Raw genomic sequence first — 26,312 nt, forward strand, 5'->3', positions numbered from 1 at the left:
GTGAACACCCTACCGCTGAGCTATTTTCCTAGTCCCCTCTTTCCTCTTTAAGGATGATTCCCAAGGGAGAATGAAGTCCTCATAGCATGTCCTTGGGGCATGCTGCAGATTCGTGGTCACCATCTCGGGGACTCACCCACAGCAGCCCTACACACCTGTGCTATAGGTGAACATTTCACAAAGACCCCAGCCACAGAGAGATCCACAAACCAACAGGGTTTTGACTCCTTGTACCATATAGAACACAGAAGCTAAAGACAGAGACTGTTTGTCATATGCTTTATATTTATTTTATTATTTTTAAGATACATTTTTATTTATATATCAAAAGTAAAAATGTAAATAGTTTGGCACAATTTCAAGAACGTTTGACCCCCCCACATTTAGGGACCCCTACAAGTGCTGCAGGTGGCTGTCATTGTCCAGTGCATCATGAGAAAAGAAAAGAAAAAAACCAAACCAAAAAACAGATGAGGATTTTTCAGTGGAGAACATGGTGGGATGATTAGACTTCTATTAGGTTACATTCATTTCACATCCACATGTAATTCTTCAATAAATTGGCCTTCCTGCCTACCCCCAGCTAGGAGGGTTTCAGAAAGATTATCTAACAAGGTGCTCAAGTCCATGCTGGCTGTCTCTGTCATCCCCCTCACGTGTCCACTGCTCCCACACAGCAGCCGGAAATGACACATTGAAGTGACTCACCACTGCGGCTGTGAGTCACCCTGTAATTGGGGAAAGTTCTGTCCTGGTAGGTCATGCAGCCCCTTGCATTTCTGTTCTAAATATATTGGAAAAATTTGAAACCACTGTGTCCTCACTCAAGTCTCTGTCATGTCACCCACCCCATCCTTTTGATCCCTAGTGTGGGGTATGGCTGGGTCACCTTGGTGGGGGCCCTTGGCCATCAAGTGGAAAGAGGAGGCGCAGGACCGAGGCAGCCACCAGGTGGCAGTGTGGGGCCCGTCACGTCTGCACCCAGAGGGGTGGAGGCTGGAGAGCCAAACTCCTGAGATGCGATGGCAACAAATCACAAAAGAACACCATGCACAAGCTTAAAGAATACTTTTCCCTTAATAATCATCTTTCTCTGTAACAAGCACACAAAGGCAAGTATGTGGTAAATATTCAAGCACACCCCTGACATCCACTCTCCCCACCAGGAGACTGGGTGCAGGTGAAGAGCCAGGGACACATCTGACCTTTCTTCTTCTATTCCTGCAAAAATCAAGTTTGTGGGAAGCAAAAACCTGCTTCTTTGAGTAAACAATCACCTACACTCCAGAATGATATCTGCACACTGTTTCTGGGGAAGGAGGGTTGGCATTTGCTTTGCCAGTCTGAAGCCCCTCTGAGAGGGGGCAGTGGTCAGTGTCGGGATGGACATTGAGATGAAAGAGCTTTCCTTCTTCGGCCTTTCACCAGCCGCCACCTCAGCGGCAGACAGGGCAGGGATGACAGCAGCGTGACTGGAACACAAATCGTCCCTACCAATCATGCACAAGCTCCTGCAAGCCTCACGGTTCTGGTCTGCCAGGGCCTTGGGGGCAACCAGATCTGAAGACCCAAATCGCAGAGAGGTGGGCAGATGCATTTGGTCCGCAGTTCTGCAGGTCCTACAGCCTGGGCTGAAGACCTTCATGCTCCAGGGGTCTCCCCTGGGGGTTCCCAGCCAGAGTCAGACTCCGGGTCCTCCCACAGAGGCTAAGGTCTACGAGGCTGATTGGAAAGATTTACCACGGAGGGAAAAAGGCAAATGTCTTCTCTTTCTCTGAAAAGTCATTAGAACAAAATTTCTTCTCCAATCCATCTCCAGTTTTGTCCCAGGTGCAAGTTTCTATTCTCATAGTCAGGGCTCCATCACTTGGCCCATGAAAATAACTGTCCCTGTGAATGGAAGAATTATGAGAAGTGAGAATGGGAAGTACGATGTTTATGGGTGAACAGATCCAAGAAGATGGGTGGCTGTCCGAAGTCACAGCTGTTCAGTGACTAAGTTAGGACTGTAGTGCTTCGTGTGTGACGATAGCTGGCCACCTTCTGTGAGGACAGGAGAGGGACCCAGTTCCTGAGTCTTTGCCCAGAGTCCTTGGGGACTTGAGGGGCATTTACAACTGTTTGTGCCTGAGACAGCACTGGTGGGGGACAGAGGGTGGGGTTCTGGGCTTACCTGTGGGATTGTGCCGGACCACAAAGAGGAAGGGTCGGTCCAAGATGATCTCCTCGGGGGCCATGCGGGCTGAGGTGACAATGGCTGGAAGAGAAAGGACAAAGTCTTAGGAGAGAGGGACATCAGCACCAGTGCCTGGATTGATCCCAAGAAACCCCATGACACCAACCTCCCATCTGACAACAATGTTAGGACACAATTTTTAGCCAGGCATTTTTTTTTGCGGGGGGGGGGGTATCGGGGATCAAACTCAGGACCTTGCTCTTTCGAGGCAGGCGGCAGAACCACTGAGCTAAATCCCTGGCTGTATTCATTTTTATTTTAAGGCGGGGTCTTGCTAAATTGCCCAGGCTGGATTTAAACTTGAGATCCTCCTGCCTCAGCCTCCCAGAGTGCTGGGATTACAGGTGTGCACCACCATGCTTGGGCTTTTCGAATTTAGGAGCCATAGGTGAGGGGGCAGAGTTCTAGGGAAAGCATGTCCATCTTCCAGGCTGAGAAACAGGTGACAGAGGCGGCACTTCCTGTCCTCACAGGTAGTATGCTTGGGAGAGAGGCTGGGGCAGAACAGGGTAGCAGGGGTCCGCTCTGGGACTGGGGGCTGGTTCTCCTGCAGGGCCATGGACGGGCCAGTTGTTGGCCTCTCCTGGAAGCCTTGGGCTGAGGCTGGGGCAGCTTCAATGAGCAGGACTCACCTGTGGAGGAGGACGCCACCGAGCCGTTCTCGTTCACCTCAATCTTCACCTTCTGCAGTGCCTGAGATACGTACAGAAGCTCTTGATCTGAAACAGAGGGGAGATGCAAGGGTGGATCAGTCCTGCCTCTTGGGGAGCCTCCTTGGTCTTCTTGGGGGCCCCATAGAGACCGTCTCGCACCTGAAAGCCGTGTGAAGTCCGCCTGGCCCGTCCTGAACATGTCGGTCATCCCCATATCCTCCAGGGGCTTCCTCAGGTCCACTTCTGACTCCAGGGAGAACCTGTTGGCAGCAGGAGACAGCTCAAGGTCAGCTCTCCCATGCTGCGGCACCTGTACTGAGCTGGGCTCCACCTGGGTTCCCGGGGACAGATCCATAGGGAGGGAACTGATGCGGTCGAGGAAGAGGGAGGTCTATTTGCAAAGTCTCTTCTTGCTGCAAGTTGCTAATACTAATGAGTATTCTTCAATCTCTCCACCTGCCTCAAACCTGTGACTAGTTACTCTTCTCACATAAGGTAGGGCAAATTCTTCTGCAAGGATGTTTGAACAAAAATCTGTAGATTGTGTTTCTTTTTTTTTTCAAGACAAGATCTTACTATCCAGGCCGGCCTCAAACTCACAGCCATCCTCCTGCCTCAGCCTCCCAAGTGCTGGGATTATAGGCATGCACCACCAAACCCAGGTATAAATTTGTGTTTCTGAGTGCTAACCCCGAAGAGGACTCCAGCGGTGAAGCTTTGGGGGGCTCTCTGCTCCCCACAAGGGCACACGTAATTATCTCATTCTTGTGAGAGAGGGAATCTGAGCAGCCAGTTAAGCAATGAAATTCTCCTCTTTCCCCAAGCCTGGCATTATAGCATGTGGAAGTCTGAGGTAAGCCTGGCGGGACATCCCTGCGATTACCCAGCCACAGCCTTCTCCACCCGCTTTGCTTGTGCAGAAGGATTGAAAAAAATCTGCTCTTTGAAACTCCAGCCAGAGGCTGTAGTCTGGGCTGTCCCATCCCAGAAGTGATTTCTTTTGTTCCACTGTTTAGATGTTGGTTCCAGGAGATGGGTGTGGAAACACAGAACATTCAGAAATGGCTGTAAGCCAAATCAGCCGCCTCCCTTTGCATCATTTCAGCAGCTCCCCTGTGGCTGGCGCTTGCTGGGTATTCTGGGAATGGTTGGTACGGGGACATTTTCTAGAGAATCTTTCCCCTGCCCTTGGTCGGAAACAGGTTGGGGATGATGCAGTGATAATCAAACCCAGGCTGGCATTTCCCATCAGCCTCCCACACATGTCCCTCCTACAGGAGTCACAGATCTGTGAAACTCAACAAGGGGACAGCAATTTCAGGTAACCAGGAGACGGGAAGGGGGGAGGGCAGAATGGGGGCACTGGCAGGATGATGGCACAACCTCAGGTGGCTTACTTGGGCAGCACCAGCAGGCGAGTCAGTCTGGTCATGTTGCCTTTCCACTGCCTGATGAGCTCGGCATCAAGAATGTTGGTGATGGCAGAGAGAGACACCTTTTTTTTGTAGGGAGCGGCAATAAACATGCTGAGGGTCTCCCCATGGTAGGGCAACTCCACTATGTCGTAGTATTCACCATCAGGAGTGAGGAACTCAGCTGTGAAGAAACCAAGATAGCTCCTGGGAAATGGCTCCCATTGTTGTGGCTTCTAACTCAGCACTGGTTGTTTGGTTGTTTGTTTGTTTGGTACCAGGGATTGAACTCTGGACCTTGTGCTTGTGAGGCAGGCGGTGGAACCACTGAGCTAAATCCCTGACCCCAGCACTGTTTATTTTTTTAACTAGTGCTTGTCTTCACTCTTTCTGGAAGCCAAGCTCTCCATTCTGGCCTTTGAAACTCCCCCACCACTTTCCCATTCCAATGTCAAAGGTTTACAGTGATTTTGTTTTTGCAGTGCTGTGGATTGAATTCAGGACCATTCTAGGTAAGTGCTCTACCACTGAGCTACATCCCCAGCGCCTATTCAATGTTTTTATCCCATTTCCCTTCTCTTTTGCCAGCTCAGTGTCTCCTCCTCCTCCTCCTTCCTCTCTCTGTCTCTGCCTCTCTCTCTAGGTTTTCTTTTTTTTTGGTACCAGGGATTGAACTCGGGTCCTTGGGCTTGTGAGGCAAGCGTCGAAACCACTGAGCTAAATCCCCGGCCCTTAGGTTTTCTTGACCCTTAACTCCCTTCCCCTACATCAATTCTTTACAATCCTGATCCCCTTAAATCTGATCTTCCATGTAGCCCTTCCCCAGCAGGACTTTTTGGCCCCAGATAATCACACTAGAAGCCATGAAGATGAGACATGGGCAAGCAGTCACTCTGGTGTGGGCTGAGGGAATTTCTGGATTTCAGCCTCATTTGGCAGGAGAGACAGCTCCTTTCTTCTGCTCTTATTACCCCATGGTCTCCCATCCGGGAAAACTTTGTCGGCACCAGGGTGTGTTGGAGGGTCAGAGGGGAACCCCGCACTGTGGTCTTCTCTCAAAGGGGGACATTGGAGATCCCTGGGGACACCCGGGGATGAGGCGGTCTTGTGAGAAGGGGAAAGGAGGTCTTGTACTCACTGTAGTTGAACTTGCTGGTCTGCTCCATCATGGCCACGGAAATGGTGCTGCCATCCAGCTTGTGGAAGAGGCGAGACCGGGTTGTGGCTTCTGGGAAGGGTGACTTCCACTGGCCATTGAAGTAGAGGGCGTTCACCAGCACTAGGCGCGTCAGCTGGTCCACAGCCCCTTCGCCAAGCAAGTCACTGATCATGCCTAGAGGAAACCCAGGGGTCAGGAAGGGAGGTGCTTTGCAAGCCTCTCAGATGGCTCTCTTTGGCTCCCAGCCCTCAAGTGGGTGTGTATTGACGGGAGCCAGGGGGCAGACAGGGATTGACTGATTTCCTTAGTACTGAGGATTGAACTTAGGGCCTTTGCACCAAGCTACATCCCCAACCCTTTTTCGATATTTAATTGGGCCTTGCTAAGTTCCCCAGGCTGGGCTTCAACTTGTGATCCTCCTGCCTCAGCCTCCCAGAGTGCTGAAAGTATAGGAGTGCTACACCATGCCCAGCTTGAACAGGGTTTTAAATAGACCAACATAGCTGCTTTCTGTTTGTTCCATCTTTCTAAGAGTCTCAGACACAGCACTCTTTTGGCCATGGGATCCTGTCCAGGTGGGGATGGAGCCCAGGGCCTTTCACACTGAACTATATTCCCCGTTGTTTTTTTTTTTGAGATAGGGTTTTGCTAAGTCACTAAGTTGCCCAAGTTGTCTTGAGGGCTTGTCCATGTTTGGGTTACTACTGTCCTTAATTATCTTATTACACATTTTTGTTTGTTTGCTTGTTTTGGTACCGGGGATCGAACTCGGGTCCTTGTGCTTGGGCAGCAGGTGGCGAAACCACTGAGCTAAATCCTCAGCCCTCTTATTACACTTTTTAGGGATGCCTTTCAAATTGGTTCATGAGAAAGCCTAATTAAGAAAAATATTAGTAAGATGCTTTAAAAATTTGGGTTTTTTTGGTACTGGGGATCAAACTCGGGTCCTTGCACTTGCACAGCAGGCGGCGAAACCACTGAGCTAAATCCCCGGCCCCCAAAATTTGTTTTGTTTTGTTTGAGACGGGGTCTCACCTTGTAGTTCAGTCTGGCCTTGAACTCACTATAGAGCCCAGGCTGGCCTTGAACTAACAGCAGTCCTCCTGCCTCAGCCTCCCAAGTGCTGGGATTACGGGTGTGCACAATTATGCCCGGCTCAGTACAATGGTTCTTTTTGTTTTTGTTTTTGTTACTGGGGGTGGAAACCAGGGCCTCTACAGTGAGCTACATCCCCAGCTCCTTTTTACTTTTTATTTTGAGACAGGATATTGTTATTTCACTAAATTGCTTAGGCTGGGCTGAAACTTTTGGTCTTCTAGCCTCAGCCTCCCAGAGTGGTGGGATTATAGGCCTGCACTGTCACACCCAACTAAATGCTTTGGTTTTTAAAGCCCTTGGCCTTCTGCCCATGGGGAAGAGAAGGCTGAAAGGGAGGGTTCAGGCCATGTGGGTTGTTTCAGAATCCCCTCTGTCTGTGCCCTGGGGACCTCCCCCAACCTGCTCACCTTTCGTGTGTGTCTTCACCCAGTCGTTGATAATGAACCTGGCTCTCTCCACCTCGGTGAAGTCTACCTGCTTGACTGTGGTCCTGAAGAGCCTGAAGAAGTGGGGCATGAAGCCCTTGACCAGCTTCAAGTCCCTCTGGACGAAGATGGCATCGGTGATGCTGACCTCATCTTTGTTCCACGGTCCCATAAGCTCCTTGTACATTAGACGGTGACCATGGGCCACGTCCCTCCCTGTGCCAAGCAAGAAAGACAGGGCCATCAGGCTCACGCCGAACCTCCATCTCTTTCTGCATCTCCTTCCTTTCCTCCCAAGTCTCAGGTCCTAATCTTCTTTGGGTTAGAATGTTTTTCTCTGTTCTTATTATTCGTAGTCTTTTTTTGAGATGGGGTCTCAATATGCAGTTCAGCCTGGCCTCAGACTTGAAGCCATCCTCCTGCCTCAGCCTCCTGAGTACTGAGATTACAGGCATGCACCACCATGGCCAGCTTGTTCTTAAATCGTGAACCCTAAACTTCTTATAATAATGGCTGTGCTGATCATTTCACATGCACAGTTCCATTCAGTACTCACACAGCTTTATGTCACAGGCATTTTTACCATGCCCATTCTGCAGCTGAAGAAACTGAGGTTTAGTAGAGTTAAGGGCCACAGTTAATAAAATAAGTGGCAAATGCACTGGGCTGTACACCCTGGCAGATCAAGGATGTGGTGGGGGAAGACAGGCTGTCCTTGCAGCTGTGAAAATGTCCACCTGGCTAGGCTGGGCCCAGCCTCTCCCCAGCTCCTGGAGACTGCCTGACTCCCTGCCTCCCTCTCTGCCCTGACTCTCACCATCGATGTTGAATCCCATTGCTGCTTCAATCTGCTGCCTGGTTTTTCCGCCCGTTGTCGCCTGCAGCATGGCCAGTACCGAGGCCACCCCAAAGGGTGAGAAAACCACGTTGCTGTCCTTGGAGGTCTGCACTACCTGCCGGAACACCTTCACTCCAAAGTCTGTGGCCAGGTGGGCCACCTGCGACTCATGAGGGTGCAAGGTGGCCCCTTTCTCAAAGACGAGGGCCAGGCCCAGGGTGAGGCAGGCAAGCATCAGAGACATCTGCATCCTAGGATGAATGGAAGAGGATCTCGTGAGAGAGTTCTGGAAGACTACTGAGTGAGAGAGGGCGCCCCGGCTTGCTGCTGGCGGGTGATACATGAACAGGTTCTAAGAGATCTCGCTGGGACGGGATGCTGAGCCCTTCCCACCCTACTTCCAGCTGATGCTATCTCAGTCCGGCCCAGGGAGTCAGCAGCCCATTTTTCCCTGTAGGAATCTTGGAAGAGCACCCAGGTGTATCCCCTCCAGGGGACTGGAATGCTGTTCTGTACTGCACAGTGCTTTTCAGTTCTCTCACCACACACCCCCAACTACGCTTTGCTCAAGCGAGCAGCAGAGAGCCCTTCTGCTGAGGTGGAGAAGCAGGGGGTGTGTCTTGCTGGAAAGGGACGGAGAGAGCTGAGGTCCTCATTCTGGGTGGTGGGCTGCTGGCAGGGCCTGACCACCCTCCCAGCTCCAGTGTGGCACAACTACTACAGATCAAGGCTTCAGGGTTCCAGGGAAAGAAAACAGAGAGAAAGTGAGGATCTGGATGGAGGAGACTCTGGGATGAGAAGTTCTGCGCTGCAAGCTCCAGAAGGAGGAGTTTGCTGGTCTTACCTGATGTCCTCGAAGGTGCCTGTGACTGGCGGCGTGTCCTGCTTGGCAGCAGTGAGCCTTGGCTCTGGGCTGCTGGCGGAGGGGGTGTGGCTCTCCTAGACAGCAGAGCACTGCTGTGTCCCTCCCAGACTGCCGCCTCCCTTTATACCAGATGTGAGCAGGAAACAGATGAATTCATGCTCTGCCCCTCCCACTTTCTGGCTCTGGAAGCCCGGCCACCTCTGCACTTCCCTCTCCTGGACTTGTTGGGGTGTGTATGCGTGTGTGCTCGTGCCTCCCTGCTAGTGTGCATGTGCGAGGGCTCAGGAACAACTGGGCAAGCCTTGGTTGCCTTGGCCCAGTGGCCTCCTTTGATTTGAACACCCTCTGCCTGTGCCCTGTGTCTTAGGATGTTCTGCCAATGTGACTTCTGGCAGCACCCAATGGCCCACGGTGCCTGGTATTCAGAATTGCTTTTCCTGGGGCTCAGCTTGGGGGAAAACAGTTCATGTCCTCCTTTCTTCCTTTGGAAAAATAGGAAACTGGAGTTATCAGAGATGTTAACAATCCGGCAGGGCTTTTCTCCAGTGCTGCTGTCCTGAGCCCCAAGTATCCTCCTGGAAAATACGTCCCTCCCCACTCTGTGTCTCAGCCTGGTGGCCAGCGGGGCATGCAGTGTGCCCTGTGACCATCTGGGCTCTGACTGTCTTGGGCTCAGCCAGACCAAGGACTCCAGGTCCTTTCATGCCTGCCTTGTGCCCGCCGTGCCGCGATGATGCATGGCTGACTCCCCACGTGCCCAGACTCTCCATGCCCCCGAGGGCTCGCCTTGTGTCAACAGCCTTGTCTGGCTGGCTGGGGTTTGAGGCGTGCTGGGTGGGGGCGGAGGTGGCTGAAAGGGACCGGGATCACCATGGGACAGCCTGGGCAGAGAATTAGGAGCAAAGCAGGTTAAATTTGTTCCTTTGATCTGTGTAAGGTGGCTGGGGAGGGCTTCTCCCTTATCCTCCTTCCCCCGGCGCAGACACGGGTGGCTAGGGCCATGGGAGGAGGGTGGGAGGAAGTAGTGTCAATTCGTGGTGCATTTTAGGGCTTTGGGGTTAGGGGAGGAAGAGTGTCCAGTGAGTTCTTCCAAGGGTAGATATTCAGGGCTTCACAGGGTCAGGTACCACGGCCATGGGGCCTGGATATTGCAGTGGACAGGTAGCTGGGGTGTTCTTCAGGGGGGAAGATGGTACACTTGGCCTTGGGGTTCGTACACTGTCATGCTTTGTGTAAGTGATGGGATCCTATGCCAGGCAGTTTCCATAGAAACAGCTAATAACAGAGTCATGGGAAGCTTCAGTGGGTGGGTGGTAGTGTAGGGATATTGTTTTGGATTTTTCAGTAAATAGCTACCAAGGACAACCACGGAGCAGCTGAGCGGAGTTCCCAGCAGGTAGGGGTGTCAGGAAAGCAGGGTAACTTGTCGGAAAGTTGGGATCACAGGCATGTTAAAGGAAAAATGGTTCCTCTTGTTTACGTCTCCTTGCTTTTCCCAGCTGTGGTTTGGAAGCTGAGAGGTGGTTAGTGACAAGGAAGAGGCAGCTGCCCTGATCTCTCCAAGGCAGAAGACACAAGTAGGAACTCCCAGAAGTGTCCCGTGTGCCTTCACCTCCATCCTTAGGGCTCAGAGGGGCATCTGAGAGTCTGGGCTGGGAGTGCCAAGCCCCAAGGTTTCAGACGAGCAGCGGGTGTAGCCGCAGCTAGGATCAGCCCCTCCAGGAGCCCGCCCTGACACCTCCAGCTACATTAGCTGACCCCTCCTTTGCTCTGTCTCTCAGCCCTACACCTGTTCAGGCCTCCACCACATAGGTCCCTGCTGCTTTCGGAGGAGGCCTGGGGCCTGGCCAGGGAAAGACCAATTCCACCCCCACTCACAGACCCAGTGCCATGTGCCACTCCAAGAAGCCGCTCTGAGCTGGGGCACAGGTATAGGGTTGCAGCTCTATGTCCTGGTCGCTGCTGGGGACATTCCTTTGGAAACATAAAGTGTTGACTTATGAAGGGGACTTCTCCCAAATTGGAAGGAACCTGTTGGCAGCTGGCAAGTGGTTATTCGGGACTGAGGCAAAACACAACAGGACGGGGTCCTGTGTTCAATGTCTGACTTTTCCTTTGACTCTGGTGAGTTGGGGCTGCCAATGGTCGAGAAGCCAGACTTGACCATGGTCCCTGCTGCTCCTGTCCACATCTTATCCTCCCTTGGAGATGGAGACGTGCTGGGCTGTCACACCGGATGCAGCTTCCGGCAGGCTCCCAGGGGTCACTCCTCCAAAGACCTCCCTGGAACACTCTTCTCAGAATCTAGCCTGACTCACGGGGTTGTCACTTTGCCTTTTCCCCCTGCACCCCAAACAGCTTTGACCCAATCCCTTCCGTCAAGCTTTGGCTGTGGTAAGGGATCAGATGGACAGAGAGAGAGAGAGAGAGAGAGAGAAAGTCCTTGCTTTCGAAATAACTGGGTCTCTGATTTCCGGAGGGTCAGAGATAAGAGGATGAGTTGCAGGCTGTGGATTTCTGGGGAAGTTCAAGCTCGTTCTAGCTGGGAAAGATGTCTCCATCTGCCCCTTCCCAGGTGGTTCGTGACTGGCCCGGATGCACATTTTCCATGACTGTCCCTCTCCCCACCCCCCTCCCTCATGTAGGCACTGGGGCCCGGAGCCACAGTCCTCCTGAAACCCCGACACTTTGTCACCATCGGCACCATTTGGACTGTTTGCCCTCTTGCCTTTTGCCCGCTCTCTGCTCTTCCTCTTCGCTCTTGCTTTCTCTGTGAGCCTTTAGCTCTGTACTCTCTTTTTCACTTTCCTTTGTCCCTTAGAGACTTCCTCTTCCTGGTCTCCCTTTCTTTTCTGCCGGTCTCTTCTTCTCTCCTACAAGAGATCTCTCCCCACTCCTCCACTCCCTCTTTTCCACTCTCTGACTCAATCCCTTTTTTCCTGTCCTCAGCTTTCCAGAATCCCTTTTACAGGCAAAGGCTCTGCTCCTGGAGCCCTTCCTGTGGGAAGAGAGCATGTGTACCATCAGTTACACAGGCTCCCTGGAATGTTGGCCCTGGCCTGTCGATGCTCAATGCTGGGTGATCTCGCTGAGAAAACTGGGGGTGGGAGGAGGCAAAGTCCTGCTTATTCCCAGGACTATTTCTGGCCTGGTGGCTCTCCAAACAACAAAAGCCCAAAATAGCCTGTGTTTGGGCAGGCTGCTCTGCCCTCTCCAGGAGCAAGTGGGATGAGTGGCCTATGTGTCAGCCTCTGTTCCTCAAGATCATGGCCTGGGATGTGGCAGCCTGGGCCTGTCAGCCTCCTCCTCCTCCTCCTCCTCCTCCTCCTCCTCCTCCTCCTCCTCCTCCTCTGAGTGGCTCCAGGCCTGACTTCCCCTCCTCTGTCTCCCCAGCACCCCAGCCCTCTGCCTCCACAGTGCCGGGTCAGCTTCTCTCCTTAAACCTGCTCTGTCCCCAACAGCCTGTGCTCTCCAATTCTATATATTCCACTTTCAAAAATTAACTTGGGCCAGAGATTTAGCTCAGTGGTTCTGGCTCCTGCCTCGAAAGCTCAAGGTCCTGAGTTTGATCCCCAGTACCAAAAACAACAACAACTCAAAAAGCAAAAATTAACTTTTACTGAGCTTCTATTTCCTTTATTTTCCTTCTCTTCCCTTTCTTCCTTTCTTTCTTCCTTCCTTCTTTTATTTTCTCTTTTTAAAGTTCTTTTCTAACCCCCCCACCCCCCCCACCCCCACCCCCGCCACACTGCAGTGCTAGGGATTGAACCCAGGGCTCTGTACATACCAGGCAAGTGCTCTACCACATTTTAGGCTTTTTTTCTCTTTTATTCTTTTTTCTCTTTTGGTACTGATTGAAGCCAGAATCCAGGGCCTCTCAACCACTGAGCTACATCTCCAGTCCTTTTCACATTTTTATTTTGAAGAACACTAAGTTTCCTCAAAATAAACAATAAGTTTCACTAAGACTGGGTTTCAATTTGTGATCCTCCTGGCTCAGACTCCTGAATAGTGGGGATTATAGGTGTATCACTGCACCTGGCCAAGGCCTCATATCTCTTTCTCTCTGTCTCGGTCCCTCCCTCTCTGTCTCTCTCTGTCTCTGTATATCTCTGTCTCTGTCTCTCTCTCTCTCACTGTAGATTGAACCCAGGGCCTTTGCACTGAGCTACATCCCCAGCCCTTTTTAACATTTTATTATTTTGAAACAGGGTCTCGCTAAGTCACTAAATTGTTCAGGCTTCCTGCCTCAGCCTCCCAGAGGGCTGAGGCTATAGGCATGCAGCACCACACTCGACTATTTTCCATCTTTTGTTGATTCCCTATAATATTCTAGGTCACTTAAACCACTCTTACACATTTGGACCTTCCCTTATCTTGTGGTCATTTCTGTACTTTAATTTGCTGTGGCCATCAAATGCCTTCTGTGCCCTCATTTTCTGGTGGCATCTAGAGCTGGCCTCTCATGGTGTCAGTGTCCAGTGACTATGGATGACCCTCATGGACCCAAAGTAAGAATGAAGCTCTGAGGGGCCCTTCATGGGGCCCTGTGAGGAAGCCTGATGGACAGGGAAGCGTGGCGTGCGTGATATCTGGGGTGAGTGTGACCACAGAGCTGGACGGCGTCAGCCAGGGAGGTGACGCAGCCTGCAGGGCACCTCTGGCTGGATTCTGTCTCCCTGCCTCCTTCTCTGCGTCCAAGCATCCAGCGTCTGGATTGTCTGGCTCTGATTCACTTTCCTTCATCATTACCATAGCTAGTTCCGCGTTCTCCACATTCCTAAATCTCCTTTATAGTTCTCTCTGGACACATCCTGTTCTTATTTTACCCTGGCTGGTGTAGGAATCTTGGCTTCTTCCATGGGCCAAGTAGTCCTTGGCAATCAATGCCTGGTGATATAATGTGGAGAAATAGAAACTCTTCCCTCCCCTGAAAGAACATCCTGGAGATGAGAGATTAATGTGTATAAAATAATTAGAAAAATGCAAAGCTAGGTATGGTGGTACACACCTGTAATCCTAGCACTGGGGAGGCTGAGTCAGGAGGATTGTCTCAAATTCAGGACTAGCCTTGAATTTGGGCTGCATAGTGAGTTCAAGGCCAGTTTGAACTACATAGTGAGACCTCATCTCAGAAATCTAATTTTTTTGAAAAAGAAAAATAAATAATTATAAAAAAGCATAAAATTTCCAGTATGCCAAATCGCAGGTTTGGTGTGTCAGGGTGGAGCCTTGGGGATTGTGGAATGTGGAGGGAAGGCTTCCTCATGCTGGGTGGCGAAGCAGGGTTGCCCCTATGGACAAGGTGGGCTGGGAGGCACAAAGGGGAGCGCATGTCCCTTCTCCCCTCTGCATCCGCATCTCAAGGGAGCAGTCTTTCTCCTTGCCACTTTGCTCCCGGTGAGCATCTGTTCTTTCCAGACCCTCCCACCCATCTCTCCTTGCTGTCCTCTGGGTCCTGGTTGTGGACTCTCCTCTTCTACTGAGTTGGGCAGGTGCCCGGAAAGATGCTGGCCAGGGTCAGTGGGGGCTTTGTGGGTGGTGGAGGTTCCAGAGACGAAGCAGCTGGGTGACACAGTCTAGATGGAATCTGCCATGGGGCACTCTGGGGGTGCCCCGAGTCACCAACTATTCCTTTCTCACTGGCTTCCCCACCATATGAGAGCAGGACTCCTGAATGTCTCTTCATCTGAGTCATCCCAGCCCCCCACCATCTATCCTCCACATCAGAACTTGGCCAGGCTCTGCCTGTGCCCTGGGTCCCCCAGAGCCCCTTTGTGTGGTTCTGCAGCTGTAGAGCCAGATGGGACAGGAGGGGAATGGAGACCCTCATCTGGCCCTGGAGGCCTGGGAGTGGGGCAGTGGCTGTCTTCCTCCTCCAACATGGTGCCGACTGGCTTCTTGGTTGGGGTCTTTCTTGGCCTGGGCCACTGGACCTTCTGGGATGTCCAGGGTCAATCTTGGCTTTGTCTTCAGGGCCTGACACTCTCATTGCCCTCGAAGCAGCACACTACCTGGCCCAGGCTGGCGCCCACCTGGAAAGGCTTTCCCACCACTTCCGGTTTCCTCCTCCTGCCGCTTCCTGTGTTCTTGCCCCTGCCCCTGCCCTGGTGTCCCTCACTGTCAGAGTCCACATTGCTGTGTTGCCTTCCCTGGCCTGAGGTAGCACCAGGAGAGCCCAGGATCACTGCCTGCTGCTGCGCACTCAGTGCAGCCTGCTTACAGGCCGGGCTTCTGGACCCAGGATCTGCCCGTGGTCATCATCATGACCGGCCATGCCAGCTCCCATCCTCCCAGACCCTGAGGGCCTGAGCACAAGCAGGAGCCCCCCTTTCCTCCCCTGAGCCCCAGTCTTCCCTTCTGCAGAGTGGGGTGGCTATGCCTCCCTTGTAACGGCATTCTTAGGGACTCAACATGCATGTGCGAGGTACCCTGCTGTGTCTAGCCATAGAAAGCAGCCAGTAGATTCCCAATGAGTTTAAAATTGTCTTCTTTATAAAAGATGTAGCCAGGCATGGTGATGCAAGCCTGTAAGCCCAGCGGGAGGATCATAAGTTTGAGCCCAGCTAGGACACCTTAACGAGTTCATGAGACCCTGTCCAAAATATAAAATAAAAAAAGGCTGGGGATGTAGCTCAGTGCAAAGGCCCTGGGTTCAATCCTCAGTTCTGGAAATAAGAAAACAGTGTCTTCTCTTGAGCTTCTTGGTTTCCTGCAGGTAGAGACTGGGACTCACGTGCTAGAGGGGAGGAATAGGAGGGCTCAGCTAATCAGGTCCTTAGAAGACCTCAGAGGCTGAGCAAGCAAGGCCACCCATGACGCTGGCCTGTGTCTGGCATGGATGGCATGAGGTGACCAGGCTTTCTGGGGAGGAGGACCTAGTAAGGGGTTCACTGCTGTGCTGAGATCTCGGATCCAGAGCAGAGCCCCCAGGTGGGCCCTCCCTGCCATCCCAGGACTCGCTGTCCTCTGAGGCTCCTTCCTGGGGGCTGTGCCCTGACTGTGTCAGGAGCAGTGAACAGGATGGCGTGAGTAAGGCTGATGCAGGCAGAGCGAGTAACTGCCTCCTGCCTTGCCTGCTGGGGAGCCCCTGGGGGAGAGGGTGAGGGGAGCTGAGGTGGCAGGTATGAGGCAGTTCAGATTCAACAGAGGACTCCCGAACCTTCTGCTCCAGGGTGGAAGGGCATTTAACACCTCAGGAGCCAGTTGTGGTGACAGAGTCTGTAATCCCGGCAATCAGGAGCACTCAGGAGGCTGAGGCAGAATTGCCAGCAGTTCAAGGTTAGCCTGAACTACGTAGCCAGACCCTGTCTCAAAAAAAAAAAAAAAAAAAAAAAAATCCAAAAATAAATAAATAAATATTTTTAAAACACCCGAGGAATTTGACCTGTATTTTTTTTTTGGAATGGGCATGTGGCCCAGGTCCTTGGATAGGAGCAGAGAGCTGTGCACTGTCTCCTTGTGTCTTCTCTTCCTCCCGCACCTTGCAAAGCCCCCAGGAAGTGCCACAGGCAGGTGGTTGGCACAGTGTTGGGCAGACCTGTCCCCTGCCTGGTGATGACCTTGGAAGTTCGGTCCCCATGTCAGCCTGTCTGTGGGTGATGCCTTCCCCTTGAGCCAGGGTCTTGGAACAAAGTAAGAGACAAGACAACTGGAAGTATGAATTCCGAGGTGGTTGCTTATGTCCCCATCTGTGTGGAACTGCCTGCCTGTCCACCCCAGGCTGCTCCCTGGGCTCACACTGCCCACTGCAAGCATAGTGGACACCCTGCCAAGGGACACTGCAGGCCTGCAGAAGGGGCCTCGATGGAAGGAACACTTCTGCTTCCTGCCTCTCACTTCAGCTCATTGCTGTCCTGGGCCACGGCCTCTCCATGAGGGGCCAAGCTCCTGGCTGATGGCCAGCCCTGTCTGGACAGGAGGAAACCAAGCTGTGAGGCACCAACACTGAGTCCTAAGAGCAGAAATTCCACCGGAAAGGGAACAATGTGCAGGGCAGTCAGTGACTCTGCAGGAGGCCAGGGACTGGGCCTTTCTGTCCCAGGGTAAACAAGCCCAGGCAGGGCAGATGCCACTCACTGTCCTCCAGGTGCACGGGCTGGAATCCAAGCTGGAGGGCCCGGTGGGCACCCACTTGGGCACAAACTCCCCTCTTCTTGCTTTCAAAGGCAGGTGAGCTCCTTCGGGGAGAACTGAGGTGGGAGAACTGCAGGGAGGCCAAGGGCAGAACTAAGGGGCATCTGGCTAAAGAAGCCCCTGTGGCAGAGGACAGGATTCCATGGCCTCCCACAGCCAGTTGGCTGCAAGAAGCCAAGTAAGACTGCTGGGAAGAGCTCTGGGTTTGGGGCAGGGTTTTCAGGAGACAGAGCCTGCAGTTGGCTCCATGAGGGATGGAGAAGACCAGCCCAGGACTGCCATCTGTGGTGCCAGAGGGGACAGCTCCTTTCTCTTTCTGGGCACAGACTAGGGGAGCTAGGAATGAAGCAAACCCCAAGGTTGGAGAAGGGAAAGCCCACACCTGGAAGGGACAGAAGGAACACTACCAATGGGCCGTGGTGTCCCTGTGATCGACACCCAGCCTCCCATACCCAGAGAGGCTGGAGGGAAGATCGATGCTGCCACCCAGCATGATGGTGCACTCTGAGAGGCTGAGGCAGAAAGATCACAGGTTCAAGCCCAACCTGGACAACTTACTTAGTGAGATCCTGTCTCAAAAATTAATGAATAAGGCCCGGGGATTTAGCTCAGTGGTTTCGCTGCCTGTTGTGCAAGTGGAAGAACCCCAGTTCGACCCCCAGTACCAAAAAAAAAAAAAGAAAAATTAATGAATAAATACACAAATAAATAAAAATAAAGTCTGGGGGTATAGCTCAGTGCAAAGGCCATGGGCTCAGTCCTCACTACTGGGAGGGAAAAAAAAGGCATGATGCCCACTCTACAGATGGAGAAAGACAGGTTGGTCTCTTGCATCTTGCTTAAGGTCATGCAGCTGATTTGAGGGGCTGGCTCCAGCTCCCCCGACCCCATCCTATGGCTCAGGGCCTCAGCTATCCCCTTGACACCCCTTGCATGCCTGTCCCTGAATCTCCAGCCCAGGGTGGGCCCAGACCCTCCAGAGCAGGTGTCACTGTTCTCCGTGCTGCCTCCCCCCAGATCTGCCAAACTGAGGAACTGACTCCAACCAGGCTGTCTCAGGCCCACCCTCACTTTTGAATGGTGTCATTCTGGGCCTTGGTTCAAGGTCCCCAATCCCCAGGACACATACCCAGGAGGGCCCAGCAGGACCCAGTGATTGGGATCAGCCTCCTAGGCTACTGGTGTTTGGGGTTTGTTTTCTTCTTATCAGCTGCCCTGGTGTCTCTGACATTGAGACTGTAGCCTTTCGAACCAGATGAGTACCTGCTGTGGAATCTCAGGGCCCTGTGCCGGAGGTGGCTGTTAGAGCCTGGGATCCTCCTGGTCACACTGGAAGGAGCCACCCAGAGGCCCTAAGGCTGGGTTGCTGGGAGACAAGGAGCTACAATCTGTGGAGAGGGGCCAGGGAGGAGGTATGTCACGTTGTCCTTTGACTTATTTTAAGTTTCTGTCCCTGTCCTTCCCTATTTGTGTCTGTGGGCTGTTTCTTGTTTTGCTTTTGTTTTTGTTTGTTTGTGGCACTAGGAATTGACTCCAGAGCCTTCAGCCTGAGCTACACCCCAGCTCTTTTTTATTTTGAGACAGGGACCCCCTAAGTCACTAAGGTGCCTAGGCTGGGCTGGAACTTACAATCCTCCTGCCTCAGCCTCCCAGAGTGCTGGGATTCCAGGTGTGCGTCACCATACCAGACTTCTATGATCTGGTTTATGTTGATCTTGGACTTCAGGCCAGACTCTAAGGAGGGTGGAAAGGAAGCAAAGAGACAGAAACTTGGTCCAGGGTACAGTGGGCCCTTGACTTAATGAACTCAATTTGTTCCCAAGAGCTGGTTGTAACTCAAGTTGATCAACTGAGGGCTCAGGCTCCTCTACACAGCCTTCAAAGTCTTTCTCCTGTGCCCAGGCAGATGTTCTTAGAGAGACATTGGCCCAGGATTTCTCAGTTAACTCACACAGGAAAGAATGTTGTAATGTTCCTTCCAGAGCTCTTTAAGGGTTAATCTGTATCTGAGACCATCTGGACGCACAAGTGGCCAGGATTTGGGTCATAATTCAAGGCTTTGGTCATAAGTTAAAACTAAAAATTCCAGTCATAACCCGTGTTGTTTGTATGTCAGGCCAGTCGTAACTCAAGGGTCCACTGTATGGGGGGAATGTTCACCTTCAGGGTAGAAGACCAGTACATTCACCTCAGATCAGGAGAGAGCTACAAGGGGAGTTCATGGGAGGCTCTGGGGAAGATGGCCGAGAGGAAGACCTTGAAGAAAGAGATTCTTTATCAAAATTGTCATCTGAAACCATTTTGCCACTATCCTCTGCCCTGTGGCAGGACTGTGGAGGGACTTAGGGATTTTTGTGAAGGGAGTATGTATAAAGGTAAAGATCAGAAGCCTCCAAGTGAGTCTACATGGGTTGCGTCTCTGGTGACCCATGAGGCATGGAAGCCAGTGAGGGGATTTCTGGGGGCTGGGGCAGGTAGGGACCACGCAGGAGGGCAGGGGGAGGACTTCTCAGCTAGGGTGCAGGAACTTGGCAGAAGGCCTGGAGACAGAGAACCCCAGCTGGAGCATCTGCTTGTGTGGGGGTGTGTGGAGGAGTCCTCTGTTCCCGCTCGCTGCCCTCTTGCCCGGGCCTGCTCTCTTAGTCAGCCCTGTGCCAGTTACTTCCTCCTCTGGAGCTCCAGGGTGGCGATGAGGCTTCCGTTATTCACAGCCTGAGCAGCAGTTAGCTCCCTTGGGTCCCTCCCAGGGTGCAGCCCAGCCTGCCAGCTCACTGCCCTGGGGTGGCCTTGGATCCAGACAGCCCCAGTGTATGTCAGGGTCTACAGAAGCCCTGGGCCTGCAGGTGAACTCCAGGCCAGCTCAGGAAGCAGAAAGGCGACAGCCCTGCTTCCATGGCACGTAACTCATCCCAAAGGGACAGCCACGGAATCAGAAAGAGATCAACAGAGGGAGACCTGGGGGCCCTCCTTCTCATTCTGAGCCCTACTTTAGATGAGAAGTCACAGAAACCATTCCTGAAATCGGTCTGAAGGGACTTTTATCACCAAGCCCTCCATTTCTCAGGGAATTCTGTTTTGTTGTGGTCTGCCTTTGGTAGTATGTCACTTACTAGGAATAACAGGGCAGAGGCGGCAGGGAGGGACTGCATGCACGGAAAGCCCCAGTCCTGGGAACTCCCAGCTATTATTTCTGAGACTCCCAAGGGCCTGCAGATGACAGGTCATGTTGTGTTTAGGATGCCGGGCTGGTTTCCCAGGCTGATTCAGGCCCATGGTCAGTGACCTCGCAGCAGGTGGAAGGTGGCAGGGCTGTCCCTCCTGGCCTGGGTGAATTCTCTCTCTGATAGGGCTTTCTTGTCCAGTGGACCGCTAGTTCTACCAGTTGGATGGATGAGTGTGTGCTTGTGTGTGTGTGAGCAGTGGGTATCTGCTGTGATTATATTAATTGCACAGCCTCCCTTGAACTTCCTGTCTCTTAACAAGCCTGGTACATTAGGTAGGGCAGATCTCCAGGGTCGCTGTGGGAGGATGTGGGAAGCTGTGAGAGTGTTCTTGTCAGGGATGTTGGGGACATGTCTCAGTTTGCCACATCGGTTCCTCCACACCCTCCATCGTCTGATTTCCATCTGCTATCCATCTCTTTTTGTTTGTTAGGCAGCTTTATTCGATACTGGCCCCCTCTTCCCGCTTCTGCCTCTCAGCTGCCTCCCTCCATACACACGCAGCCCTGGAATGTCCCACGTCCTCTGTTTAGGAAGTGTAGCGTCCACTGAGCCTCCCAGAGCTGGCAGTGTGTGGCACTGCCTTGTCCTTTGACTGCATCGAATGTGTTATTCTCTTTTCACTACTGGATCGCTAGTCATTGAGAGGGAAGAGTATGTGGGTGCACACCTTCCTCCAAGGCCCATCCACACTGTGCCTTATTGACGCCATGCCCTGAGGGAGCTGGTGCTTGGGCCAAGGAGAGGAAGGTGATGCTGCCTTCTGAGAATTCAGTTAGACATCGGCGAGGACATCAGGGCTCTGTGGAAATTAACAAGGAGTCTGTCTATGGGTGTCCCAAATCCAATTAGGGAGACCTGGTAAAGCCTCAGAGCAACAGATACGATTGTGATTGCAGTGGGGAAAGCTGACTGCACTATCCTCTGTCTGAGGAAAAATGCCAAGGAGAGGAGAAAACTCTGTGCCTCAGTGGACAAGGGCATCCAGAGACCGAGTTTTGTGCTCTCTCCCTACTGTCCAGGAGAGCTGGTACTCTGCCCCAAAACATCAGTGGCCAGGCCACAGGTTAGGCGTGCATATGTCACACGCTGTCCTTTGATGTCAACAGCCATTGAGGTCACCCAATGCACTGGGGTGTGGTGGGGCATGCCTGTAACCCTAGCACTTTGGGAAGTGGAGGCAGGAGGATTGAAAGTTTGAGCCCAGACTGGGCAACTTAACTTAGTGAGACTCTGCTTCAAAAATAAAATAAAACATTAAAAAGCCTGGGAATATAGTTCAGTACAAAAGCCCTGGGGTAGGTCCAGGGGTAGATACAGATAAAAATAATTACCCAAAACCATGCCCTCATTCTGATTCCAGTTACTCAGTAACTCTCATGAGGTCCCAGGAGAGATGTGCCTATCTGGGCCACTGGGGACACTGAGAAGCTGGCACTCTGGTTCTGTACCTCAATTTTTGTGTGTCCAGTTTCCATGACTTGGCTCCTGAGACTGGTCTGTTTACAGTGTGCTCACATCGGCCAAGGGCCAGGTGCGGGACTGTGGTGAAGTCACCATGATGAAACCACCTCATCTGGGTGACCAACCACCTTCCCCAGCTGGCCATGACTTCCCCGACATTTTTCCTCTTGCTGTTTGCATTGGTTACAGCGAGGCAAGGCCCAGTAGACACTTTCCGCATGGTACAAGTATTGATCAGTGTTTGGAAACGAAGAGAAACACCCCGGCCCAGGTGTTTTGCCTCTAGGAGGTGTGGGGAGAAGGCATAGGGTCCCAAGAGAGGAATGAATAAGTGGATAAGTGTTGATGGAGCATCACTCATGTGCTGGCTGCTTTTGTTTGTCCCCGGAGCCCCATGGTACAGTATATCTTTTTTTTCTTTTGGTACTGGGGATGGAACTCGGGACCCTGTGCTTTTGAGGCAGGCGGCTGAACCACTGTGCTAAATCCCCAGCCCAGGTACAGTATATCTGACTGTGTTCATTTACACAGGAGTACCAGAGAGAGGTTCAGAGAGAGTCAGTGAGGAGTGTCAGCTAGGAGTGCTGGAGCTGGGATTCAGTACAGCTCTCCTTGCCCTGATCTACTTCCTTGGAGGAGCTGGAGGCAGGATGGGGGGTGGGGTGCTTCTGTGCTGGGACAGGGGCTCCTGGAGGGAGGGAGGGCTTCACGCCCACCATTTGCCCTTGGTAGCCAGACTTGGCAGCTGTGGGCCTGAGCTGAGGATGAAGTGCTAGGAAGTGAGCTCTGGGGAATTTCCAGTCTTGATTCTTTGAGAGACGCGATCTGGCCTGGCGCCCTGACTGGGAACACCCTCACAGACCAGAGAGATGCACCACGTTCCCAGCCACAGGCGGGAGCCGTGCCTGAGCCCCACGGCGCTGTCTTCCTCCGGCTCCTGGACGCTGGTTCTCGCTTGAATGGAGACTCTGAACGGGGCTCTGTGAATCACCAGCTCTCCATCTGTCTTCCTGCCCATGATGGGCTTGGATCTCTGGTTCTTTTCCCCAAGGATCACATAAGAGTTGGGCAGAGGCCAAAGCCCACCATGGCCAGCTTGGTCCAGTGCTTCACCTACCTTGGCGAGGGGCAAGCCATGCCCCGTGTACTCTGTCCCATCCAGTGTTCTCTATCGCCCACCCTACCAACTTCCCATGTGACTCCAGTGCCCCAGGCCCACCCACAATACCTCTCTCTGAAGGACAACATCTCAGCTGGAAAGACTTTCTTCTTGACAGAAAATCGATAGAGGTATGGGGATTGTGATGGTTTGAATACGTCCTCCAAATTTTGTGTGTTGGGAACCTAATCTCAATCCATATATTTAGAACTCCCTCTAAATAGGAAGATTAGATGGGGTCACGAGGGTGAGGCCGCCATGATAGGACTGGTAGTTTTACAAGAAGAGGAAGAGAGACCTGAACTGACCTACACTTGCTCTGTCTCAGCGCTTGACACCCTCTGCATGCTATTGCACAAGAAGGTCCCTATCTGATACTGGCACTGTGCAATCCCAGCAATCTGGAAAGCTGAGGCAGGAGAATCTTGGTTTCAAGCCCAACTTGGGCAACTTAGTGAGACCCTGTCTCAAAATAAAAAAATAAAAATAAAAATGACGAGGATGGCCAGGGATTTAGCTCAGTGGCACCACACCTGCCTCTCAAGCACAAGGTCGTGAGTTTGATCCCAAGTACCAAAAAAAAAGAAGAAGAAGAAGGAGGAGGAGGAGGAGGAGGAGGAGAAGGAGAAGAAGAAGAAGAAAAATGACTGAGGATGTAGCTCAGTGCAAAGGCCATGCACTGCAAAATGGAAAAGAAAAACACAAAACCACAAAAACAGCGTAAGACAGGGCCAGAGAGGGAAAGTGGTGGATGAGGTTGAAGGGATGTGGCCTGTATGCAAGCTGGCCCAAGGCTCCCAGGCCGAATCAGGACTGGGCTGAGATCCTCTGTTCCCATAGCTCCCTCTCCAACAGATTGTGTGGGAGGCTCCAGGCCAAAGCCTGGGAAGAGGGACTCCCTAGATCACTTTTCTGTGGGTTTCCTGCTTGAGCATAGGGAAGGTACTGCCTACTCCAAAACTCCAGCGCACGGGATGCCACCTCCTCTCCAGACCAGCTCTGCAGGTAGAGGGCAGGGACAGCAGCCCCAGGGCCTCCACCCCGCCAGCCTGAATACAGGCTCACCCTCCCACCTCCTCCACCAGCTCCCTTGCTGCCCCAGCTTCCACCAACTCCTATTTTCCTGCCATCTTTCCAGCTGAGGAGAAGCTGTACATCAGGGTAGAGAGATATTTTGGGAAGTTGCTGGGGAGGGAGATGGAGAAAATCACTGAGCAGATCAGATTAAGGTGCCATGCAGTTTCCCTGGAGGGCCTCGCGGCCAGCACTCCCCAGGGCGTGGAGGGCTTTGTGCTCTGCCCAGCTACGTGCACAGCTCCTGGTGATGTGGCCTGTTTCTGGATCTCTCTAACCTCACTGTCCTCAGCTTTGAGACCGGAGTGATAGTAATACCTACCTCCTGGTACCAAGTGGGACTCAGGAGAGAATAGGAGACGTGCACAGCAGGTGCAAAGTGTGCCCAAGTACCATTCATTCCTTCTCATTCATTCATTTATTCATTCATTCATCCATTGATTCATTTAGTGTCTACTGTGGCTCAACCACTATTCTAAGGGCTTAGGATCTATCTGTGAACAAACAAAGACTGAGACAGAAGTGGCAGGGGTGCCGTGGGGGACAAGTCATAAACAAGCACCAGAATAAATAAGGAAATGTTACAGTACAGCAGCAGCTTCAAGAGCCATGGAATAAAGAAAGCACTTCCCCAGGGCGAGGTTATTATCCTTTTCCCCAGACGTTGGATGTGTCACTGTTATTCATGCCTGCCTTCCAAAGGAAAAGACAAACCTTGGCCCCAGGGCCTTGTCCCAGCTGTACAGTTGCCAGGGCCTCCCAGGTCAGGCTCCACTTGAAGGAAGGTGACTTGGTTTAGCATAAACTCGCTCATCTGTTCTCTAAAACAACAGATCAGTACAGAGAAGATGAGGAATGGTCAGTGTGAATCAGAAGTCCTCGTCCTGAAGGGGCGCCCCGTGAGCGTCTGATCAGGGCCTCCAGGCCTCCGCAGGCAGAGGAGACAGCCTGTGTGTGGCCTTCACATTGACTAACCCGGCCCAGGCTCCGAGTCCCTGTTCCCTCTGGATTTTGTGGAAGAAGCGTTACTCTTTTTCAGCCCCTATAGCTGTTTTCCTCTGGACATCCAGACTGTCCCTAACCTACTATGTGGGAAGAGAAAATAGACACTGCTATTTCTGAAAGTGACGAGATGTTTTAGAAGTTGCCCTTGAGAAAAATCAAGCTCAGAGAGCCCCATTCCTTAGCCCCCCAAAGGGGGAGGGACGCTGTGACCATCTGTCCAGCATGTGTCCAGCCTGTGACGTGTCCCTTCTTTCCCCACCCCCAGTGTGGCTTCTTGTTCTTGTCATCACATCCTCAAAGTGGGTGTAAGAAGGAGAGCAGTCTGGGTCCCTGGCCTCTCACCTCGCACAGGGCTGTTCATCAAGGTTGTGGGCAGTGCAGATGGCCCCGGTGTCTCTGGGCCTGTGACGTTCAGCAGTGCAGAGGAGGAGAGATGGGGCGGCCACATGGCGAGGGGCACGAGGCCAGAGCATGAGGCCCGTGTGAGTCTGGCCAAAGAGGGAGGTGTACCACCTCCTCACCGCCCAGGGGGTTGCAACCAGGAACAGCCTGTTCTCCCCACAGTCACTGCTCACAGGGGCCAGAGCGGTCTCTCCTGCCACCAGCAGAGTCTTCTGTGCTGAGTCACTCTCCCCGGGGTTCACCAAGGCGCCGGTCCAGGGCTGGCTGAGTCATTAGATGATGAACTGCAAAATTCTTAAACCAGCTGTCACCACAGCAGCAGAGCCCCTGCTCCCTCACCAAGTCATTCAAAGCATCTCCGGTTGTCATTCTCTCTCTGTCTTGGGGGCCCTGGCAGTCAGATCAAGAGAGAGGAAGGGCCAGGGCATGTCTAGGGGCTGCTTTCCAATGGCTCCACTCCAGACCTCTTCTAACAGGACCATCTGCCCTGTGAGCAGAGGCGAGAACCTTAGATCTCCTTTTGCCCATTCTGTCATTTCATCAACAGGGAACACAGATGGACTCAGGTGACCTGGCTGAGATTTAGAGTTGCTTGGGAAAACAGAGGACCCGGTGTCCAACCAGGAAGGACAGCTTTGGAGTCAGACGAGCCCAAGGCTGAGAGGGTTGAGCCCACTTAATGGGCAAGCCTCACCAAGCCTGGGTGTCCTTTTCTATCAAATAATGCGAATGATTCCTGTTTTGCAGACACCCAGGCTTCTGGGAGCTGATGACTGCTAAGCAGGCACAGGCAGGGACTCAGTTACTGCTGTTTACTTCGTGTTTAATAGGGAGGCCAGGGGCTGAGGTCCCATTCAGGAACTCTTAGAGACTAGGTCAGGGGAGTAGGTTTGGCCAGTGGGCAGATCTTTCTGGAATCCTGATCCTCTTGACCCTGAAGGGAAGATCACAAATGAACATGCTACAAGCTATCCAAAATGCTTGTTTAATTGCTCCACACTAGAAAAATAGGCAGAAAGCAATGTGATGGGCATAGCCACCTTCACCTGGGCTCTCCTGCCCACTTCCTGCATGTCACACCTCCGAGCCATCATACTGGGAACTGTGCACATGGTCACAGCCTGCACGGTCTGGATCACCTGCTGGAAATCACCCAGAAGGCTTA

At 52.5% G+C, this 26,312-nt stretch overlaps 1 protein-coding gene and 1 long non-coding RNA gene across 2 annotated transcripts in view; one reads left to right on the forward strand and one right to left on the reverse strand.

Moving 5' to 3' along the window:
• Positions 1 to 265: 265 nt before the first annotated feature.
• Positions 266 to 8,801, reverse strand: Serpine1 (serpin family E member 1). Its single transcript, XM_004840153.3, has 9 exons — positions 8,666 to 8,801; positions 7,801 to 8,072; positions 6,966 to 7,199; positions 5,440 to 5,634; positions 4,287 to 4,485; positions 3,049 to 3,149; positions 2,869 to 2,955; positions 2,174 to 2,257; positions 266 to 1,890 (listed from the first exon to the last, which is right to left on the reverse strand). Exons 2-9 carry the CDS (start codon positions 8,069 to 8,071, stop codon positions 1,853 to 1,855), a joined length of 1,209 nt encoding a protein of 402 aa, XP_004840210.1. The 5' UTR covers position 8,072; positions 8,666 to 8,801; the 3' UTR covers positions 266 to 1,852.
• A 9,298-nt stretch (positions 8,802 to 18,099) lies between these two features.
• The window catches only part of LOC110348229 (uncharacterized), a 36,606-nt gene continuing 28,393 nt past the window's right edge, over positions 18,100 to 26,312 (forward strand). Inside the window, exon 1 of the long non-coding RNA XR_002393268.2 lies at positions 18,100 to 18,234. This is a non-coding gene — a long non-coding RNA (uncharacterized LOC110348229). The remainder of the gene's footprint in view (positions 18,235 to 26,312) is intronic.

Source organism: Heterocephalus glaber, unplaced genomic scaffold (assembly GCF_053883595.1).
Source record: "Heterocephalus glaber isolate CG9 unplaced genomic scaffold, H.glaber_assembly_v1.0 deba00001610, whole genome shotgun sequence".
In the NCBI taxonomy this organism is placed as follows: domain Eukaryota; kingdom Metazoa; phylum Chordata; class Mammalia; order Rodentia; family Bathyergidae; genus Heterocephalus; species Heterocephalus glaber.